This window comes from Phodopus roborovskii, unplaced genomic scaffold, assembly GCF_943737965.1.
Source record: "Phodopus roborovskii unplaced genomic scaffold, PHOROB, whole genome shotgun sequence".
Lineage (NCBI taxonomy): Eukaryota > Metazoa > Chordata > Mammalia > Rodentia > Cricetidae > Phodopus > Phodopus roborovskii.
The window spans coordinates 45,999,601-46,022,043 of NW_026126418.1; the positions used below are offsets into that span (position 1 = coordinate 45,999,601).

General features: G+C 40.3%; 1 protein-coding gene across 1 annotated transcript in view; it reads right to left on the bottom strand.

Moving 5' to 3' along the window:
- Galnt5 (polypeptide N-acetylgalactosaminyltransferase 5) overlaps positions 1-21,494 on the bottom strand; it is a 39,308-nt gene extending 17,814 nt beyond the window's left edge. The window contains exons 1-4 of the mRNA XM_051184668.1: positions 19,906-21,494; positions 6,000-6,166; positions 3,580-3,699; positions 69-204 (exon numbers count right to left, since the gene is read on the bottom strand). Coding sequence (XP_051040625.1) covers positions 69-204; positions 3,580-3,699; positions 6,000-6,166; positions 19,906-21,269 — 1,787 coding nt within the window. The 5' untranslated portion in view covers positions 21,270-21,494. The remainder of the gene's footprint in view (positions 1-68; positions 205-3,579; positions 3,700-5,999; positions 6,167-19,905) is intronic.
- Between the last annotated feature and the right edge of the window lie 949 nt (positions 21,495-22,443).

A 22,443-nucleotide genomic window follows, 5' to 3' on the forward strand; every position in this document is an offset into this window, starting at 1 on the left:
TTTAACACAGCCCATGTGAGGACCAGCACTCTCTGATGCTTTCCAGTGTCAGGATGTGGCTGTGTTACCTCATGTCCTTGTCATTGATGACTTCAATCACTGGGCATGCCACTTTCTGTCTATTTATGTAAACTCTTTCCAGGAGTGGCTCCAACCAGCCCACATTACATTCCACATGAGAGTCTAAGAATGTCAACACATCACCTTCAGAGAAAAAAGAAAAAAAAAAAACCACTGGAAAATTCGATATGATACAGCATATGCCATGTATTATTGTGAAGCAATTCCTTGCATAGTTCATAATGGGGATCCAAATCTGCATTCACTCTCCACTTGGCCCAGGTCTTACCTCATTAATATTCTCATTCATTTGTTGCTAGGACCTGAGGGAAGAAGCACCTGCCGAAAACATATTTTGGATTTTATATTTTATTTGGAGGAAGAGGAAACTCTCCTACCCACGGATGCCATTGTCCACTTTCAGATAAATGTAATGGGAGAGCTTTGCTTTTTTGCCTGATCGCTCCACTCTTGCTAGTGAGTTTATCTACTCTGCTGCGGCTGCTGTACTTCCTTGCTAATACCAAACCCAGCTTCTTTGATTTCTAATGTGGACTATAGGCCAGTCTTGTGTAGTAGTTTCCTCTGAAATTAAAACTTTCTGTCTTGAAGGTAAATGTCTTAGGAGAGGATGTTCACAAAGAGGTGAAATAACAGAGTGTTCTAAGGGGAGGTGAAATATTGCAGGAAAGGTCCCTAAGACAGGAATTAAATAGCTCAAATACCTTCAGGAGGTCCTGATCAGATTCACTAGGCCCCACCATTACCAAAGGTATGCAAATAGTGGAGACTGCTGAGAAGAGTTTTAGACAAGGCCAGTTGCCTGAAAGAAGCAAAGGCCACAGACCAGCTGAGCTGCCTTGAAGAGGCTCAGACCAAGTGAGCCATCACAAAAGGACACTCTACAACCTGTTGAGCTGCCTACAGGCTATGCAGTGCACTCCAAGTTCCTAGCTTTTGTGAGCTCTCATCCATGCTGGGGTGAGCTGAGGTGATGCAGCTATCTCTGAGTCATTTCTGCTGCTACAAATGATCTGTCACCCTCAAACCTGTAAGTAAAACTGATAAAACTTATTGGCTCACTAAATTGGATTTTGCTGGTATCTTTATGGGCTCCCTATCTGAGCTGAGTAGATTTTGTGTTTCATTTCCTCAGGAAAAGTCGGTAATACAACAAGTTATTCTCCAGGAATTGTCTAGGCCTTCAGTGATGGACAAGACCACCGGAATGTTCAGCCTCATGGATTGAGTTTCTACTCTGTTCTCAGCCTCTTTGGTGTGAGTCAGCCATTGTTGGACTACACAGACTGTATCGTATAAGACATTCTAATAAATCTCCCTATGCTATAATTCCCTATGCTATAATTCCCTATGCTATCACTGCTGTTCTTTTAAAGAATCCTGCCTAATACACAAAGAGATCTAGTTTTATTTTGGCAAACCAATGGGGGTAATAAGAACATTTGAGAGGTCTAGTTACAAGAAAATAAGACTGCAGCAAGCATCATGAGAATTTATTTACTCCAAGCTGGTGGAGACCAGCAATGCCAGGGCTTCCAGAGTGGAGTGGTGCCTATAAGGAACAAAGAGTGGTATCAGGTGAGGATGCAGATGCTGGAGTCGGTGTCTGGGTGCAGATACGTATACTACCCTGATTAGCTTGAGAGAATGACAGTAATTATCCAATGACTGTACTTGTTTCACAGAAGCACTGTAAGGAGTAAGTCATTTGGTTTGGAGGCTATAGAGTGGCATCTGATTTACAAAATCTGCTATTGTGGGGCATAGAAAGATGTAAAATTGATAATGACTGTTTTGTCATCTCCAGAATATTGACTGAGATAAAGGATTCACCTTCCAGTCACTTCACAATGCTACTACAAAGAGACAATGAAATTGGCAGAGTGCTCGTTGGAACCATAGAAATAACTGGGGGGGAAAGAGGCAGCTTCAGAAAAGGGAGATATGAGGACCCGAGCATGAAATGATTCTCAAGTCTTTGAATACTTAGGGATTCATTTACAAAATTCTCAGGTTTAAATTGGTTCAGAGTGGTCAAATTCTGAACAGTTTGAACACTTAAGGAGAATGGTGGTTAGATATTCACATGGAATTTCTACTGAAACATAGTTACAGGGGAATTTGATGGGGAGAGGTTAGGAAGAGGGTAGAAGAGAGAGGGTAGGAGAAAAGAAAGGAGAGGGAAAGAGACTGGATCTTGGAGGGATCTTTATTACACAAGGAAGGCAGCTTAAAAAAAAGAGAGAATTATAGAAAAGTTGTTTTGTGAGCTCTCATTCTAATTGCCGATTCTAGCAAGGTCAGAAGTATATGCTCAGTCACTGTGTAAAATGTGTGAGCATTAGGTTAATCTTTGGAAGCAGAGGATTAACCGACAAGTTACTTCCAACCCCCAATGGAAAGGACTAGTTGTCAATATCATATTGAAGAGTGAGACAGCCTGACAGTATAAGGAAAATAAAAGAAATAGGCAACTGCTGTGACCTGGGGTCACATTGCATACGTTTCTCACACTCAAATCCTTTATCCTACAGGTAACGTAAGGACTGAAAGTTCAGAACATGGTCAGTTGCACAAGGAACCATGGAGTTGGCTTGGCCTCGCTGCCTCGAGAGGCATGCATCATAGGTTTTCCAGGTTAGGGCCCATGGCTCCTGGGGCACAATGTGCCTTCTAGTTTCTGAGAGACTGATGCACTCCCTCAGGCACTGATGTGTTCAGGCCACTTTGTGCCTCTCTGTATGTTGTTAGGAGTCAACGAAGCATGGAAGCTTGATGGGACAATTGGTCTTACGCTAATTTCAGTGTATTCTGGTTCTGATCATGGAAATTACCAGCACAACCTGTTGCTGATAAAGGTATAAAAATTCTGATTGCTCTCAATAAAATTGTCACGGCCTCAGTTATGGTGTGGCCCCTCCAAACAGCCTGATTTAATCCTTCACAGTCATATCAGGTGACTTTGTCCTGGTAAGTTCAGGCACTTAAACACTCGTACAAATATATTGTCTGAAATTTTAAAATAACACAGTATGTCAGTGCAATGTGTGAGACTGAGTAGATTGGCAGATGCTTATTTAAGAGAATGTCCTTATTTTTTTTTTCAATAATGCTCAGTAAAAATTCAGGTGTATAGTGTCATGGTATCATAATGTTTATGAATTTCTTTTCCAAGGCCCAGAAAATATGGCTAGTGTATCCATGACTCTCTCTCTCTCTCTCTCTGTGTGTGTGTGTGTGTATGTGTGTGTGTGTGTATGAGAGAGAGAGAGAGAGAAACAGAGAGAGAGAGGGGGAGGGAGAGAGAGAGAGAGAGAGAGAGAGAGAGAGAGAGAGAGAGAGAGAGAGAAAACATGCTTTTCACAAGGCTAAAAATCAATAGTCATAAGAGATGAACATGTGTATATTCCGGGTTGTATTCTCTCAAGCCCTGTCTGTTTTGAAAATATAATAAATGAATGGAAACACGATAAGAACAAAAGTGGAACAGTTTCTTACCTGTTGCGTTCTGTGCCCCTGCCAGCCTCGCTCTGATCAAGCCATGCCTCTCTTTGAGGCGAAGAATCCGAACTTTTGGAAATTGAGACATGTATTTATCCAAATTTTCTTTTAGGTACTCTATATCAGGATAAGAGCAAATACAGAATAATTAAATTAACTAGGTTTGCCAGCAGTGTCTTCACAATGGCAAATCCAAAGCCAAGTCATTCCAGTTACCAAACTGTATCTCTTGGGCCATAATTTTATGATGTCATCTTATTAAAAATATTTCATGTGGGCTCAATGTTCTAAAGTGATTAATTCCCCAAATCCAAGGTGGAAGCCTAAATCGTGTACAAATGTGAAAATTTGTGAGAAGCCAGCACAGGGATATTGCTTCAGAGTTACCATTCACTCTCTCACTTTTGTATAATGAATGATTTATTGAGTATATTAAAGGGTCAGGGTGCAGAGGAACAATCAGAGTGCCACATTTACACAGGCTGCTGAGGTCTCCATTTTAGAAGAGCTTGCTTCGTTGGAGTGAGTATATTTGTGGCAGTTTTGTGACATGTAATTTTCACCGTGGGAAGGAAAGCAGTCCTGGTTGATAGGCGTAAAGCTTGAGGAAACCAGCCTGAGGTGCCGTGTATGACTTTCAGTTATATAGTCTCTGCCTTGCAAGCAAGGACATTCCTGGTTATTCCAAGTTCACTTCTGGTTCACAGCTTTGGTAACAGAACTTAGGGCTTCAAACACCTTGCTTTTTTAGTTGGCTATAGGGGGAGGGATCTAGCTAATGAACATTTTAGAGATGTTTGAGGATATATTTACTGTTACTTCTGTAGCTATTAACAGCTTGACAGCTATCCTGGGTAGAAATGGCTGCTTCAAGATTTTTTTTTTTTGGAGACTGGATTTTATTATGTAGCCTAGGCTGAGTAGTTTGAACTGTTGATTCTCCTGCCTCTGCCCCCAGGTTCTAAGATTACAGGTATGTGCCACCACATCTGGTTTTTCTGGAATATATTTATAGTTCATTTTGTACTCTCTCTCTCTCTCTCTGTGTGTGTGTGTGTGTGTGTGTGTGTGTGCATTTCTTTTTTGTTTGTTTGCTTGTTTGGAGACAAGCTTTCACTTTGTAGCCCTGGTTATTTTGAAACTCACTCTATGGACCAGGCTGGCCTTGAATTCAGAAATTTTCCCACCTCTGCTTCCTGAGAGTTGAGGTTAAAGGTGTGCGTGTCACCACCACCTGGTTATGTGTGTATGGGTTTCTTAAAGAAGATCCTGAAACTGTACAAGATTCAGGGTTCATAAATACTCATTAAAAACAGACTTCACCAATCCAATAGTTTCTTTTTGCTCCGTAGCTGGTTATTATCTCTGCGTTACTATCAAGACCACTCATTAGCATTTTCAGTTCTCTCCTGGCATCTGATTGCTGCTTGAGTTCACTATGGTTGTGGAGCAGTAAGAGAACCAAATGAAAGCACACACATCACTGTGGTTACAGATCAAGGTTCAGTTGTTCTTTAACATCACTATTCATTTGCTGATATTTCTAATTCAAAAAAAATGTGTGAAAATTTGGAAATTCACACTATGGTTATCAATGGGCCTCTGAGACTTCCTATACAGGGATTATAATTTGGCAATGTAAAGAGCAATATTCAAACAATGGGATCCTAAAAACTGTGAAAGGTTCTGCTTCCACATTGCATTAGAACCACTATCTTTCTGATCCTTTGAAAATGCGACTTCTCCATGTTTAACTGGACAGGGGACCTTCCTTGATCTTTAGAAGAAGCCAGGGGACTTCCATTTCTTTGCTTTCCATGGAGTTTAACTTCGGCTATTGACAATAGAAAAAAATTCTATTAACAAGTGGACTTTACTCATTATAGTCCATGAAATATGACTTGCTCATCACCTTCTGGACTCAAGTGACCATTTCAGAGAGTAGAAGCATTAAAAATCACTGAAAAATATCCCTACAAGGCAGAGGAGTCACGATGGGAATGGCTGAGACATCCAGGACGGCAGACCCCTGGATGACCAGCGATATTCTTAAAGATGTATTTGTGGTATGTGGTATATCTGGGTACCACACACATGCAGTGCCTATTGAGGCCAGACGAGGATGTTGGATTCCCCTGAAACTATAGTTACACTCTGCACTGCCTTGTCAGTGCTGGGGTTTGAACCCAGGTCCTCTGGAAGAACAGCTGGTGCTCGTAACTGCTGAGTCATATCTCTAAGCCTCAGTTAATAATATATTATCAGTGCTTAGATTTATGTTTTCATGGCTCGACATGAAGCAATAATTTGGCATTTACAAATACTTAACTTCATTACATTAAACCTCTAAACCCAAACTACTGTGGCCTTCCATCAAACTTGACTTTTGCAAGAATAGCCTAAGGCAGTTTTCTTACCTTTGGTGCTGAAGTCATCCACCAGCAGAATCTCCTTGATGAGGTGTGGAGGAGAGCGGTTAAGAACACTGTGCACAGACCTCAGGAGAGCGGACCACACCTCATCTACAAAGCACATGATGATGCTGGTGGTTGGGAGGTCATTGTGAACTAGCTGCTCTGCACACCTGGGCCAGAATATAAGCACAGCTCAAGAGATAGACCACTGAGTTTGCAAAGGGCCCTAAATAATCTGAATAGACATACATAAATATCTATCTGTCACTAATTTATATGTGTATCATGATCATCTTGTATACTTCAGCAATAGTATTTGTTGAAATGTCCAACAGGGACAGACATGAAGCCTTGGGCTACTCCTGCAAATGTAGTAGTACAGATTTGGAGGTACAAGACTGCAGTGAAAATGATAGGGGATTGTAGGAGGATAGATTCTACTTTAATCCTACCACCAAGATATTAACCTCAATAATAACCTGCTTACTCTTTCTGTGCCTCAGTTTTTACATCTGCCAAACAAGGTGATGGTGCTCTAAGAGTTTCAGAGACCAATGAACAGGATAGAAGTCATCTACTGTAGTTCCTGGTACAGGCATTCACTGAACGGTAGCTATTGCCATCATTATTCAATTATATAGCAGAAGAGAGCATTCTGAGTTATTTAGTGTTACTAAGTAGTTTATGATCGCCTGTATAAATAGCCATCTGCCAAATGCCAAAAGAGATATCCTTCACGCCACTCAGCATATGAATGTATTTATGGTATAATATACATGAGCCAAATAATTGCACTCTTTCCCACTTCTGTATTTGGAAGTTTCTTGCTGTGACTACTGCAGAGTAGCCACACTTGATGTCATTTTGCTGGCATGGAAATGAGAGCCAGGCTAAGAGGGAGCAGGTGCTTGGTGGGCTGCACCTGGCCAAGGTTTCCTACAGGCTCTGCAGCTCATGCTGCTTCACTGGGGCATTTTCTGTGTCTGGCTTGTGTCACTCTTACAGGATAGCTCCTATTGGGACCTTCTGAATTATATCTGCCATTCTACTAACATAACTCCTCTTAGGGACATAACAACTAACTATGGATGTAATTAAATACTTAAATACTCTGCTTTATTTCAATGTAAGCCTCAGACCTCTTTGCCTTTTAGTATGATGAATGGCTGAAGTCACAGACACACTGGCTCTTGATTGTGTTGTTAGTAATTCCCAGATCTGGGACTGAAACTCTGGTTTCCCCTAGCTCTAGAGGTAACCATGAAAGCTTTAATCCTTAGAGTAAAAATAGCTAGTAGTTGATGCACCATTTGTGAGAAGCAGAGCTTCTGTTAAGTACTGTGGCTCAGTTTTGTTTATTTAATGAACAAGACACAGATAAAAGCAAATGCTATATAGTTAAACAAATAACATCCACTTGTTTTTTTTTTGTTTATGGTTGTCAAAGTACTGTTGTGAATGCAATTTAATTAAATACCATGGCAATTGCCTGAGATGCAATTGTGTAAAGTACTATCACATACTTCTTTAAATGCCACAAAATGAAGCATGAGACAATCAGTGACTCACCCAACATCATTTACATGGTTATAATATACATAGGAATGTAAAATGATGTAGTTTTCATTTCATTGGTCTACAATGATTTTACACACTAATAGAGTGTGGATTGGGAATAAAATAAACATATTGTCACATATCACTTATCCCTAATTACTGGCTTGGAGAAATTGCATAACTTTTTGAACTTTAATTTGCCAACTACAAAGAGGGACTAAAAACCATTCTTGCTTAAATATATACATAATACAGAGATTTGTTTTGTTTTGTTTTGAAAAAATACAAGCAAAGCCACTACAGTTTATAATTTCAGTCTTTTCCTTTTGGTTAGCACAATAACCAAAAGGCCTTGGGAAAAACACATATAGAACCTTCAGCCCCAGAAAAATGTATTCAGAAAGTTTGCATAGAAATTGAGAATCTTTGTCATAAATAAAATAAGACACAGAAGAATGACTCACATGTCACTGATCAATCAGTGGGGATGTAGGTTTTTACATAAAGCTATCTCAGTATCTCATAATATGTGATTAAACTTAAGAAAACATTAGAGGGCTGAAACAAACATCTACTATATTTTCAGGTGCCAGAAAGTCAAAGTTACACATTTCAATCAGATGTCTTAATCTGATGCTAATGTTAACGTAAAATGACACACTTCGTAAATTAATCTTATTCTGTACAAAGAACATCTGTATTGAAATGTCTATAAAGTGTAAGCATTCCTATTATTTAAGGATTACATTAATTATGTGTGATTGCTTAACACCTGAGATTTCTGCTCCACAGCTTCTCCTAATTTATCTATCCTGGCATACATTTTGCTATAAGCAGAAAGAAAATGTTACCAGGGCATAACTTCAAAGCTGTGCTTGCTGCTCTCTTTAACAAATGTCCAAGTTCATCACCTCCAACTTCAGCTCATTTTTATGTGATAGAGGACACAATTTAGCCAAGTTTCCTGCTACTATGTCACTCACATGACCTCTTCCCCAGTTTCCTTTTACTTACTGCTCAGTCCCTACAAGCCATGATGAGAAACACTTCCAGTACCCATACTTTGACAAATATCTTCTTATGATGACATTATGTTCACAGAGGTGATAGAAATGTCCTCTATAGTAGATGCTTCATTTTCTTCTGACCTTCACTGGCATCCTTAGCATTCATATTGTGTCTACTAACGTCTCAGAAAAAAGATTCCAGATGTTTTCTATTATGGTTGGCCAAATTCTGCCAGCCTTTGCCTTGTATTTACTAATTGCCAGTTTTGTCACACAGCATTCACTTTTTTGTTATGCAAAGAATTATTGAAGACTGTGGGAATTAGGAAGTAAATACACCTTTGAAAAGCCATTTCCATCAGCCCACCCCAAGACCTTAAGAAGTTAAAGCAGGAAATTGCTTTTATTTGGGAGGGGCAACATGTCTATATGTCTTTAAATGTGGGACTCCCTCTCCCTCTAATTCAAAGGTAGGTTTACTTACAACTTAAATGTTAAATTAGCCATTTACTCTCATTTTTTCTTTTCTTCTTAAAAAAAAACTACACTCAAAGCTTCTTTAAAGTTTATCATTTTTGCAGAAATCCAATGAAATATTAATTGTAATTCTTTGCCATGAATTAAATATTGACATTCAAATTTAGGAAAGAATTAGGATAAAGAAAGACACCAATTGCAGGCTTTCCAGGTATTCATAAAAGAATGTGGTCGACAGTATAATCACCAGCAGTTGAAGGACAATTTTGGAAACAAAATTACATTCTGAAATTTATCTTCTAAGGGAGCTTATATCTCTAAGGCAAGGTCTCTGTTCTCAGAAGCCATGGTGGAGAGCAGGAGAGATTGCAGTGATGAGAGGGTGGTTCACTGAGAAGGGAATGGGTGGGGCTAGAGTACAATGGTTAGTACAAGCCAGATGCAGGAACAGACAGGGTTATGTAGACTAATTTTTAAGAAGGAAGCAGAAAGCTGCTAGGTGGAAGGGAGTCAGCCTCTGTTTTTCCCTTTCCTGAGGGATGAAGCCATGTTTACGGATGTGAGGTATAGTACAGATAGAATTAAGTGCTGACAAAAAATATCAATGGTTGTCAAAATTATCAGTGGGGCAGGCTTTCCTTAGGTTGATCAACCTTATGGTGTCAGTTGATTCAACAGATATGTCTAGTCTCTTTGAGACATTCTCTATATTTTCCTGATCTCAAGAGATTTCATACTCATCTGATTTTCATCCTCTCCTCATGATATTTTCCTTCATTTTCTTTCTTAGTCCTGTCAAAGTCTAGCTGCTCTATTATTCTGTTATAGCTACCTCAATTTCCTTCATATCATCCATTTGCCAATTTTATTTCCTTCTTGTCTACATGCCAGAGTTCTTGAATGTATGTCAAATCTGCTTCCATCCTGTATTACCACAAACTTCCAGGAGTGTTGCACATAATAAATATTCGATAAATCATATTGAATGGATGAATGAGAGGCCAGAGATGGAGTAGAGATTAAATTTAAAGCTTGAAGCAAGAGAGTGAGAGGAAGATTTTCCTTTGAGACAGGGGGAGAAAAGGCAATAATGACAATATATACAGGTAACTTCATATGCAGGGCCAAAAACCTATATTTTTGTTGGGTAATTTTTAATCATCACACAGGACCTGTAGATTCTAAACTATTTTTTAAAATATTGATTCATTTATAAGCATGGGTATTTGCCTGCAAGTATGTATGTATACTACATGCATGGAGTGCCTTTGGAGGCCAGAAGAGGGTGATGGGTTAGCATTATAGGTGGTTGTGAGCTGCCACATGGGTGCTGAGAAGAGAATTAAATCTTGGTCTTCTGCAAGATCAGCCATCTCTCCAGCCCCATGAACCTATAGATCCTAACTTGTGTGATAGTATGTAGAACAAACAAATAAGTTCATTATCTGAAAAAGAAGTACACTCCTGGAAATATCTTGCAATTTTAAGTTAGACTTTTGTTTCAATCCCTTCTCCTTTAAGGAAACAGAAATTGGGGTTTCCAATGGGAAAACAGGTAATTTGCTTTACTGGATTGGTGTAAGAAAACTAAGAATGTTCTGGAATTCAAAGGAGAAATCTCTTCTACATATACACCCAGAAGACTTTCTTGTGCTTAAAACGGGGCATGGCCGGAATCACATAAAACTGCTGGTTTGGGTGACCCAGCGTTAGGTCATACACATTCAGGAACTTGACCTTCTATATCAATACACAGGTTAAACATGTGCCAAGATTCTAACAAACCACTGTCCTTGTTGTTCATTAGCAGGCACAGTAGGTCAGAGTAGACAGCTTTCAGCACTAGTAACACTTGCTCCTGGTGGTGTTCTTTTGATACAACTATTGCCTATGAAACACAAACACGAGACTCAGCGTCCATGTGGAGTTTATTGAGAGGGGGGAGACAAAGGGGGGATAGCTGTTGGCCAACCGAAAGCAGGAGAGAGAGAGAGAAAAAAAAAAAAGAGCAAGAGAAAGAGAAGGAGCCAAAGAGGGAGGAGCCCTTGCTTTAAAAGGGAAACCTGCACATGCATAACTGAGTCCTCTGGCAGCCAGGTAAAGCCTAAGGTAGCAATGACATGGCCATGAGCATCCGCTCATCATCGGAGGTGGGGTCAGCAGGCTGCTGCTTCCCAACATCTGGTACAAGTAGTGATAGCCATTCAGTTCCATCTAGATTTCATAGGTTGTAAAAACACTTCAAATAATTCTCCCCTGACCCAAGGAAAGTGAATAACCTTTGTTTCTGCTTTGTCAGAGTCTTGATCTCTGCTACTTTTGCAGGCAAGGGAATAGCCACAGAAATCTAACTTACATGCGTGATATTTCAGTTTGTGAACTTTTCTGATATTAAGAATTTATAATTTTATTCCAAAAAATTTATTACATAAAGTAGGTAATTAGAATCTACAGGTCCTGCTCTCTGCTTAAAATTACTCAAACTCTTTTGCTTATAGGACTCTGGGAGTTTATGTTTGGGTCAGTGCAGTAATCTAAAGATTATGGGGGACTCAAATATGAGGATGTTTATCACCCTGAAAGAGTTGATGCAAGACAGGGGTAGGGCAAATGTTTGGAATGGGGAAGGACAGTGAAGAGCTAAACTTAGTCCTCTGTGGCACCTACCGACGGCATGGGCATCAGCCTGCCACTTAATCTTCAGAGCCTGAGATCATTCATTTACAGGGTAGAGACTAAGATGTTTGCATCATAAAACAGACATGAAGGTTTGATGAGACAATGAATATAAAAATACTGGGCAGGTATCACTCAGAAAAGCCCGTGTGAGAGCTTGGAATAGCTCTCTCATTAGACTCACAGGTTCTGACTTAAGCTCTGCTCTGGCTCAAGCAGTCTTTAATCTGAATCTACCAAGTGCCTGTTCATTTATCAATAGACTCCAAAAGCTGATGGCTCACCTTCTTGGCTTCTTGCGCTCAGTCCTTGGCCACTGACTTGGTTTGAATAGAACCTATCAAGTACAGACTGCTTCAAATCAGAACACTGAGGGAATGATAACATTCTCTCTTTTCTATGAATTTTTCATTTTATTCCAGCAGAGGCAAAACACATCATGTGGGTCAAATCTCAGTCTTTATGGGTTTGAACAGAAGGTCGGGAGAATATGTTTCAACTTCTATTTGCAATTCAACTACAGCCTCCAAGAGAGCCTTGAGCAGCCTTCATTTCCACACTCTGATATCTTCCAGAGCATCAAGAAAATCAAGTGGCCAGCTGAGGTGCTCTGTCTGGAATTATATTCTTTCCTAAGACTTTAAATTATTTGAGCCTCTTTGCTTCTCGCTGATAAGAGGGTATACTGATATGAGGGTTTTACCTCTGTGTTTTGTTCCTTTTTTAGGGTAAATGATCCTTGACATTTAGCTAAAATCACCTGATTGAGAGTTCTCAGGACCCATCCTCCCCCCTCACTAAAACCTTCAGCCAGGCAATGGTGCAATTGCAGAGGCAAGTATGTGTCATCAGAGGGAATGGACTCAGGCTCAGAATTACATCCTACCAGCATCAACACTTGCCACTTTAACAATAGTCTATTTTGAGCAGGCAGCTGTCAGGGTGAAGTTGGGATAGAGGAGGAAATTAAGATGGCAGAGTTATAGAATGGAAATAGTGCTAGTGGAGGGTAAAACACCTGGGCACCAAGATTCTTGCCTGCCCCACTGTGAGTGACCTTGAGCAAGTCACTCACTCTCTTCACACCTGCTCTGGGATATAGGTGGTCACCTTAGACTCTTGACCCATTATCATTATCTCATGGGATTTTCTACACAATGTTCATTTGCCTTCTCACCTCTGAACTATGAATGAAGACGAGAGGAGTCTTAATTTCTCCAAAAGTCATGTGACCATAAGGATCAGAAAGAGGTTATGGAGTCCATAGAAAAAGCACTCAAATTAGAAGTTGGGGATCCTTATGGATCTCAAATCTGTGAGTTGGTTTTGACTTTCTCACCAGTAAAGCGTACAGGGCAGGTTCTTAACCTTAGTGCTTCTGGGAGGTGCTTAGTATAAAATGCATGTGCATATGTAACATACACATACATGTATCCATCACTGTCTATGTTATAATACTATAATATGATAAGAATACCTTCGGAGCAAGGGATAGAGTTCCTGTCACAAAGAACCTTGACAAACCAAGGAGGTAGACTAGCTGGGGTCAGGGAGACCAGGGACGATAAAGTGAAATTATTATTCAGTGAGAGAAAATCAGAAGACTAAGCATTGATGTCCAACCTATCACTTTTTAGCTATGAACCCTTGTTATTCTCTCTCTCTCTCTCTTCTTTCTCTCTGTGTTTCTTCATTTGTTAAGGAGATGTAATACATTTATCAGTCTGTCATAGCTGTTGAGGTGGTCAAATGGATTAACAGACATGACAGATAAAAGGTACCAGCTACCTGGCCTGGTGTGCTGGCCCTTGACCAACAATAAGAGAGTAGGGTAAAATGAAGTCAGTGGCCACTGCCTGAATTACCTGCTGCAATGTCAATATCTGACTTCTTTGTAGGTAACACTGGGGTGATGGTTACCATATCAACCTTGAAAACTTGTTCTTAGGGTAAATAAGAATTAAAGTGGCAAGAACTTTGCAAATATTCGGTTCTCTATTTTAAGTCTCACACATGACACACAGCACATTTAAAAGGCAAGCCCATTTATAAGGTACTGAAGTTTGATATAATGAAGATTTTTTCCCCAGGGAAGTCTAAATAGCTCCTTTTAGTTTTGAAAGACAAATAAAGCCTTTAAACGTTCCTGTTTTCTTTTTTTCCTAAGTTTTCTTATCTGTAGTGGGGGGAAGGGAGGAGACTCCTTCCCCTCTTTGTATAGTTCCTTTGGAGCAGGTCAGCCAGAGAGCACAGCAGGAAATGGTGTTCTGGTACAGGGGGATCCAGGGAAGTATTACATGAAGTATCCAGCTTGATAAAATGAGGCTGATGGTTGACTATGACTCTGCGTTAGATATCTGAGAAAGCTGTAAATGGGTTCAAAGTCCTGTACTTACAAATTACGCTCTTTCAAGGGTATATCTAGGTCATGGGCAACATTTAGGACGATATACCCTGATTCACTTTAACTTCCTCAGTTTTGTGTTGATTTGGACCTGTATAGTGGCTTTTTTTCTTTTTTTCTTCAAATTAATGGCTGGACTGTGTTTATATTTCTCCCTTCTGTATTTTTCTTTCTGTTTAGAGATGAATGTGACAGAGAGGGGCACCTGAAGACTTTGGAATTGTCTCTCAGCCATATTTAACCTTTGTTATGTTATGTGGTCTAGCTTCTGCCTTTTAAGCACACATTTCCTCTTACTTTCTTTTGCATATGACTTTTTTTTTTTAATTGTGAAACACAGCCCAGAGCCCTGTCATATAGACACATGTCTTCTGACAAATGCACATGTTTGTATGCACAGATACTCAACTGAAGAAGCAGCATGGAGTGCTTTTCCCATAGGTGTGACATCTGGAATGACGCCTTTTAGGTGACGATTTTCCTTGCCACTGATAGGTTCTTTACTGGCTGGGAAATCTCACAGATGCTCCAGGCTATTGATGATGTTCCCAATCACTATTAGTCACAACCCCCCCACACACCAATTCCAATATTCATCCAATATGAACTAAAATCTTGAATTTTATTTAACTTTAACTTTCTCTTTTCTCTTAGCTTGATAAATGTCAAGAAGTTTGAGATTAGGGAGGATAGATGATCAACTATTGCCTGTCTCATGCATTTATTCCTTCTCCCCTAACTTGTAGCTTTCTTAAACTTCCTACAGTCAATATTAACATTCCAGAAACTTTTCCCTCAGTAATATTGGCAGGTTTGTAGGAAATCCCCAGTGCTAGCTTTTGACTTTCATGAGTGCCAATAGAAACCCCTTCTTTTCTGGATAGGAAGGAACCAAGGTATTGGTTGACAGTCCTGACTCTCAACTACAACAGCAAAATGACTTCATGGGAAAATTTGGCAGAGTTCCTTGGGAACACCCAGAATTAAGGTAGGCTGTTGAATAAAGTTATAATATTTGCATCATGACTAAGATTTTTCAAATTTTGTTTCATGTCTATGAGTGTTTTATCTGCATATATGTATATGCACCATATGTATGCCTGGTGCCCCTGTAGGTCAAAAGAGGACATCAGTTCCCCAGGACTCAGAGTTACAGATGGTTGTTAATCACCATACAAGTGCTAAGTTTTCAACCTGGGTCATCCACAGGAGTACCACGTGTTCTTAACTGCTGAGCCGGCTCTCCAGCCCCAACTCTTACTGTATTTTGATAACTAAATGCTGGCAGCAAAAATTCCTTTAAGTATTTTTTTTTCCAAGTTCAAATTCAGGAAGTGCACTCTTAAATAAGTTCATTTTTGGAGTTCCATCTTAACCATAGATTTAGGCCAGAGAAAGACTTTCCCAAATAGAACTGACCTATTTTAGATAGAGAGAACTTTGGCCTAGGAACACATAAGAGTGTATGCGTGTGGTGGAGGGTAGGGGGGTTTGTGTGTGGTATATGTATATGGGTAGTATGGGAAATGTGTGTGTATGTTGACTAGTGCTAATGCAAACACACTTCAAGAACTAAGAAGAAGGACCTAAATGACTAGGTTTGTTTGTTTTACTTTTAAAAGATTGAATATGGCAGTTTAAAGTGACTGTAAAAAACATTTGATTTTAGGTATATTTTATAAGTATTCTAGGTAAAAATGAAATTCTATTTTACTTCTTGATGAAAAATATCTAAACAGAGCAATTCCCTCACTTGAAAGTCAGAACATTAAAATTAAAACTAAAAGAACAAAAATTAGCTAATGAATAAACATGAATTAATTAAAACAGAACTTAGTTACCTTAAACCAAATGATAATATACTCTTCATATTCAACATAAAAAGTCAGAAAGCAACAATGAATTTACAGTGGCTTATAAACTTCATATGAATTAATTCCTCTCATTCACTTATTGTTTAACAATAGCATTAGTTTACAAAACCCATTACAGAGAAATATGTTTTTAAAGTCAGTATTGTTTAAACCTTTGTTTTTGGAATGCTCAGCTCTGTGCTGTATCCTAGGGAACAATGAAGTAAAGTTGAAAATATTTTCTATAGAAGTCTGTAACTTTAGCTAGAAGGCCAAAAGATGCTCTTGTTAGTAAAGAATGAAAGTGCTTGAGCAAATAGAAGTCTGCATCCATTCAACACTATTTTCCAATAGTGGTCACAGTTATGTCATGGCCCAGGCCAAGGTATGGTACACTAGGATTTTGAGTGATATTGGATTAGCATGTGAGGGAGAAAATAGTGAGGCTATGTAAGCAGAGTGCAGAGGGAGACTATGAAGAAATCAGCTAATTAACCAGCAGGGGATAGTCAGGAGGATAACATATAGAAGACATAGTCTTGTTAGCTGGGAAGGTGGCTCCGCAGAGAAGATCAAGCTCTGTAAGCATGGGGAGTTTAGATCCCCACATTCACCAAGTGGTGGCTGCCTGTAATCTCAGCACTGGGGAAGCAGAAACACAATCCCCAGGGCAAGCTGACTGAACAAGCTGGGTCAGAAAGCTGTGGGTTGTGCCAGCGAACCTGACCCAATAAATGAATCAGAGAACAACTGAAGACATCCAGTGTCAACTTTAAGCCTATAACACACACACACACACACACACACACACACACACACACACACACACACACACACACCACCTAGAATCTTTTTAAGTGCCATGAGACTGGCTTCCCCTATGTTGAGTGCTTACCTTGGGTGACACAGCATGTATACCAGACCAGATACCTACTACCGTAGGGAGAAACATAGATGGCCCTAAGAAAATAGTATGAGCAATGCTGGTGGCAGAGAGGTGTCCTTTGTTTTTGTATAAGAGCTTGAGACTGTGTAGCATGTTAGAAATGTCTCTCTGGGGTTTGGAAGGAAAAGGCTTAAAGAGTTGGTTTGGAAAAGAGACCAATTTTAAAGCTAAAGTAGAAGTTGTTCATGGGCAACCCTGCCTGTCTCTTCTACTTAATGTCAAACTTGTCATAGCATATCAGTTCATTTAGCCTTAAATCATTAACTAGAAACTAGTCATTATCTGTTCTGAGAGGATAAAGTCAAAAGGAACATTGCAAACCTATTCTCTTAATCCTCTTTCAGTCTGTATTCAACAGAAGTTATGATAAGGCACTTACTGTGTTAATTAATCTATAATAGCAATTTTGTTTCCAAATATGAACATCAGAGAGCTATTACTAAAGTTCTGAAATCCAAAGGTTACAGTGGTCCTCACTTCTCTTTGAGCACCCCACATAGTACATGCATATATTTTCTTACTATGTTTTTTAAGAATTTTCTGAAGATGACTAAAATTTATTACCTTAAATATTATTTCAGATACATTATGATCAAAGCTGAAGAAAAATATCAAAGTTAAAACACACACACACACACACACACACACACACACACACAAACCCCTGATTCAAATCTTGCCTATGCCCCACAAAAAACCCACATGTTTTTCATTTGTATTTTCTTCTAGACATTCAAATGAATGCATGATTTGCAAATATTTATACTCAAAATTTGAATAAAAGAAAAGAAAAAATCATTTATCCCCCTTTAAGGAAACGTGGCACAAAAGGGCCAGAAATCCTTTGGGAGGGGAGGGTTTCACATGTAGGTTTCTTATGGCTAGCTTGTCTCCATCGGATTGGGGTGGGGGCAGAACATCAGCCAGGCAGCTTTCCAGGAGACACACCTATATTTAGCCAAGGTGGTTTGTGTGGCAAGAGGGAGAGGACTTGGTCATGTATGCTCTGACTCATCATCTCAAGCACACGTGTCAGTTTCAGGAACAGCGGGACAATCTCCTGCAGAAGACAGAGTCTGATTGTGGCTCTCCTGGGAGGCCTTCAGGACTCCACTTCTCCAAACTAAATTATAAATTAACAAGCTCTGGGAGCCATAGAGCCTTCAATAAATCAGCAGAGTGACAACATCCGTGCTTGCTTTTAGCCTCACACACTGTTCCGAATTTTTCCTACTTGTAGCTGGAGCCGGTGCTCTGTGTCCTGACCGATTCTTTCCTGGGCTGGTAGCAATCTGCTGGGCACTCTTGAACAAAGCTGCCTTCAAAGAGACTTCATTTTCCAGCACTTGTGTGAAGTTGTAGTTAGTGTGCAGTACTGCCACACACAGGATTTCATATTATAGCTGGTCTAACATAATTTTTAGAATCCCTTTTTGGGAGATAATGCAAGAGAGACAGGAAAAAGAAGGGGAATTGGGAATGTGAATTTTAATCGTTTCTCTTCAAAGAACTAGGTCAATGATCAGAGAAAATTTAAGCTCCTAGGACCTCATTTTCCTCCTCTGGGAATGCTACAGTGTTCTTTACGATGCATCACCAGTTTGAAGAGTATGAGTGGCACAGTGTTTCATCTAAATTGTCCAGTGGCACATGGCCAATAGCTAAGTGTCAGTGGCTAAGACTCTGAACTGTTTTCTTGTGGCTGACATCATAGTGCAGACTTTACTCTTGATACCATGAGAAAAGGTTCATCTGTACTTGTCTTCTTTCTAACAACCATGTTCAAAACCTTGCCCCTACTTCCTATGTTCCAAACAAACAAACAAACAAACAAACAAACAAAACAGTTCCTGAAGAAGCCAAAGAAAACCATTGTTTATGTACTACACATGTGCAGAGTCTCAATCTTGCCATTGTGGATTCCAGCTTCCAGACTGGCTTGCTTAGGGAACTTAAAATCAAATTGCAACCAGAGCTATATTATTAATTAATGGATAATAAACATATGGCTACAAGTACCCTCACTTACAAATGCACCAAAGAGAGTCACAGTCTGAATTTGAATTGTGTCTGTGACTGGATACACCTTCTGATGATGGAGGTAAGGAGTTTAATTGTTTGTATAGCTGGATCATCAGGGTCCATTGGGAATCTATAGAAGTTCAGTACCTATAGGCAGGTGATACACTTTTAATAGAAAGAATAAAAAAAAAAAAAAAAGGAACACTACGTGGGTGCCTTCACCTATTGTCAGGGCACAATGCCTGCCCTCTCTTTTCTCAGGGTCATGGAGTTCACCTATGAATTAGTAGACTCCTGAAAATGCAGAAACGCTGTTAGTAGGATATTGTTAGCATGGCCTTGAAGCTCCTACAGGCATTTGCTTATTGATGGACTTTTCCCAGCATTACTGCCTCCCAGCGACTGAGTCCACGAAGGTCTGCTATTCTCACCAACAAAAGGACTTTTAAGCTTTGAGATTAAGTCATCTCCTCCTTTGTCCTAGTCCATCATTACTCATGGTTATTCATATTTAAGATTTAATTTCAGGAAGAATTATGAGACTATGAGATGTCTTTTCAGTGAATATGCCAACATTTCCCAGATACACCCCTGACAAGCTTGTAAACAATGAAAACTTCCAACATGATAATTTACTCCACTGTCACTATTATAATTGAATTATGCTTTTACTACCAAGACATAGCCTCTACTCATTTACACAGATTTTTTCACAGTGGAAGAAAATAGAACCTCAGGAGGGGACCCAAAATAAGAGCGTAGGAAGAGAGTGCAGTGCATTTCTGACATCAGATTTATTTTTCTGTGTTCATGGTAGACTATTTTGCTAGCATCGAGTAATTATTGGCAAGTAGTTCAAATTAATTCTCTATGGCCAAAATTCACACAAATTTAAGCTTCAATAAATATTTCTATACAGGACAGCACAATGCTGGCTTCAAGTAAAGAGAAAAGAAATGGGTCTTACCCTGCAGGCCTTGTGTCTTCAATGGCTCTGTCTACTGGAATCAAGTCGCTAAGGTAGACATTGAAGTTTCCTTCCCTCCATCTTCGTTCTGCCTCCTTCTCCTTTCCAGGGGGAACAACCACAGCGCGCCCAAATTGACCTGGAGCATTGGGATCCCTTGGAGAAAGGGTCAAATCAATTCTGAGCACACGGTGCCTTCCAGGGTTTTCAGAGGTGTTTGTGTGGCTTTGCTGGTGTCCCACAGTCTGGGACTTGGAAGTCAAGTTGCTTCTTGCTGGATGGAGTCCCCTGGCTAAAGCCAGCTTGGCTTGAGACACTGATCTCTGTGGAGCTAGTAGAGAGGAAGATGTCATGCTTTGATTCCCAGGGATGTGTTTCCCTTGGCTTGCACCCAGTAATTTAGGAATGACAGTTAGGGTTTTAGAGTCAGATACCTTTTTAGTATCTGTCCCCAGATCCTCCTCTTTGGTTATAATCACAATCTGACTTTCAGAGAAACTAACTTTCTTCTCTGGGGCCACTTTGGCCACACCATCTTCTGACAAGCCTCTCAGCTGTGTTTTGTTCACCATTTGCCTGTTTAAACGACTTGCATCAGCAACAAACTTAGAAAGAGGTAGCACTTTATGAGTTTTGTGGTTTAGTTCAGTCTTCTTTATGGCTATGGCTTCCCCATATTCCAGAATTGGTGGGCTGACAAAGCGTGTCTTCAATTTTGTTACTGTCTGTGATTGATGCTCTGATGGCTCAGTCCTGACAATGATAGTCATATTCAGTGTCTTTGATGCATTACTGCTGAGAGTATGATTCTTTGAGGCCTCTTGGATTTTAGCAAATGTTTTTGTGTGTACTGGAATTGTGGTCAGTGGAGTTCCTCTTGATGCTGTGGATGGGGTCCTCTGTGACAAAACTGTTGTTTGCTTGGTTGACATGTGCTGGGAGGAGGCTTCAGGCTTGCTGTCTCTCCCCACTGTCTTCTGCATGGTGAGAGGCACTGGTAAGGTTTGCAAATGTGCAGGGTGCCACAAAGGCATAACTTTCCCCCTTCCCAGGGAAATCTGCATTTTCCACCTTCTCTGGACTTGGTCCATATTCTCTTCATTCTTGAGTGTGTGGTCCTCTAGCCTGTTCTGGGGCAGCCTCATCCCTGTGATGCTGGAGTGACGGATCTTCATTCGGTTTGGCTGGACTTTGAATCCTGTCTGCTCCCTCCTCCTGATGTGTTCTTTGAGTACCCCAGTGCTGATCTCACTGAATGAGAGGCGGAGAGCTGCCATGTCAAAGAGCAGCCAGATGACAGAAGCTACAAATATAAATGCCAAGACGCGCCCACTTCCTCGGAAAAACTTTCGGATCTTGTTCATTGTACAAAGGCTTGCCCTCTGAGTCGGCTTACCTGGAATGGAGAGAGAGTTGAGACAGCAGCAACAGCGGGAGCCAGGCCCTCGATCTCCTGAACCTAGCAGGAAACAGCCATCCAAGGGGAAAAAGCATGGTTCCTACTGACTGCCTGTCACTCTCTGCCTGCGTGGCATTTCACAGCAAAGTATCTATGCCTGCTCACTGGCCCCGGCTAAACCATAGCAAACACTGGCCCCAGGTGACTGGCAGAGCAGTCTGCTGCAGCAACAAGACAATTCACTGCCTCTTGTCTTAGAGGGCCATGTCCACCATCCTTCAAGCCCAAGAAAAGGTGGGGGCTAGGATGGTGCTGCCTGCTGCCGCTTATTCCCTCCCAGTTCCCTGCATGCTGTAACTCAACACCACTTCTCAGAAGGAAAACATTTCAAGCCATTACTCAGAAAACTTCATTGGCTTTCACCTTCTGTGCTATATGAGAGAGAGAGTGTGTGTTTTACGGGCAATTAAACAGAAAACAAACTTAGAAGGCATGTGTTCCTGGTTTGTAACCCCACCTACCGTACTCCTACTCATTAACCCTGTGGTACCCAGTTGCTGGGGAGCTCTGCTGGATTGATTAATTCTTAACCTTAATTTTTCTGCTCCAAAAGGTTAATGGCTTAAACAAGGGACATCTTATAGCCTTATTGCATTCAGCTATTCAGAAGGCTTTTACGAACACATGAACTGGTAAAGAAATATTTCTTTATAGGTCAGCTATTCTTTTTACATTAGTCCATCAGGTGTTTAGTTTTGGTTTTTGCATTCTTAGACTTAATAGACATAATTTGTCATATTCCTATAGAATGTTCCTATAGAATTTGTTATGATCTGAATGTCTGTGTCCCCACTCAACGCAATGTGGAAACCCTAATCACTAATAGGGTGATATTAGCATATAACGTCTTTGGAAGGTACTGAGATAAAAAAGAAAGAGCCCTCATATATTAGATTAGTGACCTTATAAAAGAACCCAATGAGATGCTTTACTCCCTCCACCATGTGAGGGCACAACAAGAAGCAATCTTGAAGGGACCAAGTGATAAAACCTTATAACACCAAGTATGCTGCTCATGGTCTTCTCAGAGTCTTTCTTACCTCCCTCCCTCTCCCACCATGTTACCAGTTTACTCAGGA